Source organism: Bactrocera dorsalis, chromosome 2 (assembly GCF_023373825.1).
Source record: "Bactrocera dorsalis isolate Fly_Bdor chromosome 2, ASM2337382v1, whole genome shotgun sequence".
NCBI classification, from domain to species: domain Eukaryota; kingdom Metazoa; phylum Arthropoda; class Insecta; order Diptera; family Tephritidae; genus Bactrocera; species Bactrocera dorsalis.
In genome coordinates, this window is record NC_064304.1 from 2,101,682 (window position 1) to 2,106,606 (window position 4,925).

At 39.2% G+C, this 4,925-nt stretch overlaps 1 protein-coding gene across 1 annotated transcript; it reads left to right on the plus strand.

Annotated features, from left to right (window-relative positions):
- The first annotated feature begins 2,933 nt into the window (after nucleotides 1–2,933).
- LOC105233800 (uncharacterized) lies at nucleotides 2,934–4,135 on the plus strand. Its single transcript, XM_011215966.2, has 3 exons — nucleotides 2,934–3,261; nucleotides 3,320–3,622; nucleotides 3,681–4,135. The coding sequence occupies exons 1-3, from the start codon at nucleotides 3,012–3,014 to the stop codon at nucleotides 3,947–3,949; spliced, it is 822 nt and encodes a 273-aa protein (XP_011214268.2). The 5' UTR covers nucleotides 2,934–3,011; the 3' UTR covers nucleotides 3,950–4,135.
- Nucleotides 4,136–4,925: the final 790 nt, after the last annotated feature.

Consider the following 4,925-nt stretch of genomic DNA (forward strand, 5'->3'; position numbering starts at 1 on the left):
CAAGCTGAGGTCTTTGTCATTACGAAAGCAACGGAGCTAGCCTCTAATGGACCTGAAGGCAATACCAGAGTCAACATCTACGTAGACAGCCAAGCATATCGGCCAGAAGTATCTTGGTAAGCCGGGCAACAGTGGAGTATGTTGCCAAAAGTAAGTAACTTAACTTTTACTGGATGTCAAGTCTCAAAGCCGTCGAGGGTAACGAAGTAGTGGATGAGAAAGATGTGAGCGGTAGATCGGAAGCACACAAAATTCCTATTGGCACTCAAGAAGAAACTGTAGGAAAATGATCGGAATACTAACTATTCACTGTCTGGTGGCTGCAAACGTCTGCGGCTGACGGATCAGGAAGACTGCAGGAAATGTTTAAAGCAGGGTATGAGGGAAACAATGGAGCATCTCTTGTGCATTTGTCTCGCATTGGCAAGACTACGCTGTAAGCATCTGGGGTCTCTACGGTATGATACACTAGAGGAGGTATCGATTGTAAGGCCGCAGATTCTATCACAATTTAGAAATTAAATACAAGGAAAATACTTCAGTGTGAACTTACGAGTACTTGAAGAAAGCGGCTCGCACTTAGAGGATTGTGTTTCTCGAACTGACTACGGAATACGACAATGAATAAGACAGCCGTCGGCGTACTTGCCGTAGCTTTTTACCTATACTCGTATCTAGCAGAAGCACAGAGGCATAATACAGCATTATGTAAATTTTACCCTTCCATTAGACCAAGATCTTTTCGCAAAATGCGCCACAACGACGTCACAGAGATGCCCAATGCTTGAGAATGACGCCCAATTGTTGATCTGATAGGACGATTATGGCGACCTAAAATTGGATGTAGCGTTCTTAAAGTTGAGCTCATTGACTCAAAATTGAATATAATCGACTCGTTGTTGGATATTTCTCTCTATCTCTCGCCACATAACTCGGTTTACAAGTTCTTGTAATCCCATCAAGCTATCGGCTATAAATGTAGTGTCATCTCAACTTCACACTGTTCGCGCAGCTGTCGCACTGGAATCAGCAGTTTACAAATTTGCTGAATGACAGTTAGGAGTATTTTTCACAAGTGTACAAAAGCGTTTTGCCAAAAGTGAACGCAAAAAAAGTGACCACCGATGCAATTCAAACGTAATAGTGTGATTGCTTTATATTTAGCTGGAAAATCACAGCCAGCAATTGTTACAATGATACTGGTAGCATCGCAAAAGGCCATGGAGGTGGTCATCAAAAGACTGCAACGTTACGTGCGATAGTTCGGAAAGTGAAGAAGCGACTTGAGCGAAATCCACGACGAAGTGCCAATCAAATGGCCGAAAGCGGTCAAATTTCGAACATTGTGTTTTCTGACGAAAAAATTTTTCCAATTGAGCTATTCGTAAACTCTCAAAACAATAGGGTTTACTTGACCGACCGTTCATACGAGAATCTCAGGATGGAGAGAATCCCAGGATGCAGCACCCGCCACAAATAATGGTTTGGGCAGCTGTCACCACAGATGGGCGCCCTCCAATTGTTTTCATCAAGCCTGGCGCAAAAGTAAATGCGACATATTATCGGGAAAGTATTCTGAAGGCTGCTTTGAAACCGCGGGCAAACAAATATTTCGGTCGCAAACCATGGACATTTCCACAAGCACCGTCTCACAAAGCGCGAGTGAACCAAGAAAGGCTGAAAAACAACGTTCCAAACTTCATTACGACCACGCAATGGGTGTCGAATTCACCAGATGCGAATCCAATGGATTATTCTCTCTGAGCCATTTTGGAGAGGAAGGTCCGAAGTAAAAAATGCACCAATCTCGGGATGCTGAAGAAAGCCACTGTCCGTGAGTGGGCCAAAATACCGCCAAGTCACATTCGGGCAGCTTGCGATTCGTTTTTTGAACGTCTCGGAACATGGTTAAGGCAAAAGGTGGTCATAACGAGCAACAGTGAATTGGTCCTGAATTTATGATTATTTTCACACATTTTGTACTTTAAAATAAATAAAAATAATTTTCCAAACCGAATTTATGGCTTTTGGAATTGTTTACACTTCGAGTGTCGGACCATGATAAAAATACCATTCAATTAACCAATAAATATTACAAAGGAAAGTATGTGGGGCAAAAGTGCTTTTTGATTGTTTTTTCTTTAAGTCTGCATAGTCAATTTTATCGATGCAACTATATGCTGCAGTGAACTGATGTCATGTACGAGTATGTGTGCGACTAGCTTGCGTAAATATACAGAGAGACATGACTCAAGTGGCTCAACTCCTTACGCTAATCCTTTCCTATATTCACTTTATCCGATGTTTTCTTTCGTCAAAAACTTAATAAACTCTGTTCAGAGTAGGTATAGTAATTAGAAAACAAGCTTATAATCTTAAATGTGCTGTTTTATTTCCCCCAGTATCTATATAGGTCTCTATATCTATATCGTAAGTAAGACAGAGAGTGAATTCTTCTATAACGAAAATAAAAAATACTTCAGCGGTGAAGCAAATTCCTCACACTGCCTTATAGTCGTAAATTGCTTCAGAACCATTTTGTTCCTTCAACGAGTATTCTGTAGACACTCACTTAGTAAGTGAACACACCGTACATACATATGTAGCAACTGATCCAGTATTAGAACTTAATAAATATTCGACTACTTTACATAATAGATTATTGTGGCAACTTTATGGAGCTTAAAGTAGCTAATTACACGCGAACACGTAGAAAGCGTTTTTAAATTAGTTTTTTTTTTTTATTTGAAAGCAGTTCTTAAAATCATAAAATTCGTAACAAATAACGGCATTTGAATAATTTCAATAGGCGATGGTACAAATATTGAAAAATTATATGCGCATGGGTGCATACACAAGTAATAAAAATGGTTCTAAAGGTAATCTAAATTTTCCTTTTACAGGGCTTACCTATTTATAGTGCACACAAGCCAAATCCATTTTCACTTTCGTACAAGTAGCGAGTTGCGAAGCATTTACAAATCAATATTTATTTCGTCGCGTGGTCTAAGATGAAAGTAAGCACGGTTTCAATTGTCATGGCAATCCTTTGCACCCTGTCATCTTGGCGGAGCGCAAAGGGCGGCGATACTATTGCAATTGCCGTCAACAATTCTTCTGCAATTGCCGTCAGCAAGGGCTCATATGGTACAGGCCCAAATGCGTTCGTACCACAACCAAGTACACCATCAAACGCGGGCAGTTCGAGTGGAAGTAATGGCGAAAAGCCGGAAACGGACAAAATTGAAACAACAACCATGAGTAAGAATTTGAAGATAATTATCACAAATACCTATATGATCTACTCCAATTGACACAGGCAATAGTAATTGGAGAGAGGAGTTTAGAAGAAGACTAGATGAAATATATGAAGGGATGAAGAGAAATGATCTAACCGGGGACATCGATACATTGATAAGTATTATCCAAGAAGCTCTCGCTAAAAATGGTCTACCTGGGGCCATTAGAGAAGAACTAAATTACGCCTTGAAAATATTAATAAAAGCTAGATGCAACAATGACGCGAATGTAAAGAAAGCTGTTTACTACGAAGCACTCTGTAAACTGTTCGGAATCTTGTATGGCGGAGAGGAATCGGACAAAATTGAAACAACAACCATGAGTAAGAGTTTGAAACATGTTATAACAAATACATGTATGATCTATTCCAATTTACACAGGCTATAGTAAGTGGAGAGATGACCTTTTAAGAGCACTAGATGAAATATATAAGGCGATGGAAAGAGATAATTTAGACAGGGACATCAAAGCTTTGATTAGTTTGATCGAAGAATATCTCGCCAAAGCTGGAACATCTGGGGCCATGACAGCAAAACTATATTACTGTTTGCAAATATTAATAAAAGCTAATGGCAGCATTGAGGTGAGTGTTAAGAATGCTGACTACAACAAAGCGCTCTGTACACTGACCAAAGTCGTAAGAGAGTGAAGTGCCAGCTTAAACGAGAGTTACATATGTATAACACACTATAACTGATGATATAAACAATTTATGTTATAAGAGATACCTTAAATTCTATGATTAGTTATAAAATCCGATCCACATTTTGAAACCACGGCAGCCATATCTCCAGCTTTTGTGCGATAAATATAAATCTATTGAGCAACTTTTCAACTTTTTTAGATTATTTGCTATTTTACAAGAAAAGGTTGGAAAAACGAAAAATAAGGGCCGAAATGTGTAAGTTTAAAGACTCACTGCTTAACCGGAAGAGTATACCAACAAAGAATGTTTGTATATTAAATTAAGAGGGTGAAAATTCAAATTCGCTCTTCATGATTATGGTTCTGCTACTAAACCTTTCTCTTGCCATTATGTTACACTGTTATGCAGTTTTTGAGCAGTCAAGGTGAAATTAGGCTCTCGTTCTCTCCTTAGAATGGATTGATTTACTCTTTTACAGCTTCGCTTATATAAACATGTGTACGTATTTACTTCAGCTTTCCTTCCAAACCTTTTCAAGACTCTCGTCCATATCACTTTTTTGTTGGCAACTAACGGTATGTTTTTTCCAAAGCATGCAAGTATGAAACGGCGTGGGTTCTCCGTATCAAGCCGAAAAGTGTCTGCAGTTTTGATCGATTTACTCACCGCTGACAGTATTTCATTAAACTATGAGCAAATATCTGTAGAAGAGTGTGTGAGAACATGGCAAAGTGTCAAAGTAATACATTTAACTTGAGAGGTTATTTATATGCTAATTTTTCTTAGCGGTGCAGAAAATCAGATCTCGCTGCGCTTAGCGCAAGGTATTTGACATAAGTGACACTTAACTGGCATAAAGTGTGGCATTGAACGATGGCAACGACAAATGCAAGCATAAATATGCACATCGAACACACCGAAAACACCGAACCGAGCCGCAGAGCAGCCAATCGAGCGAAAACAAGGTGGCGTTTAAGTG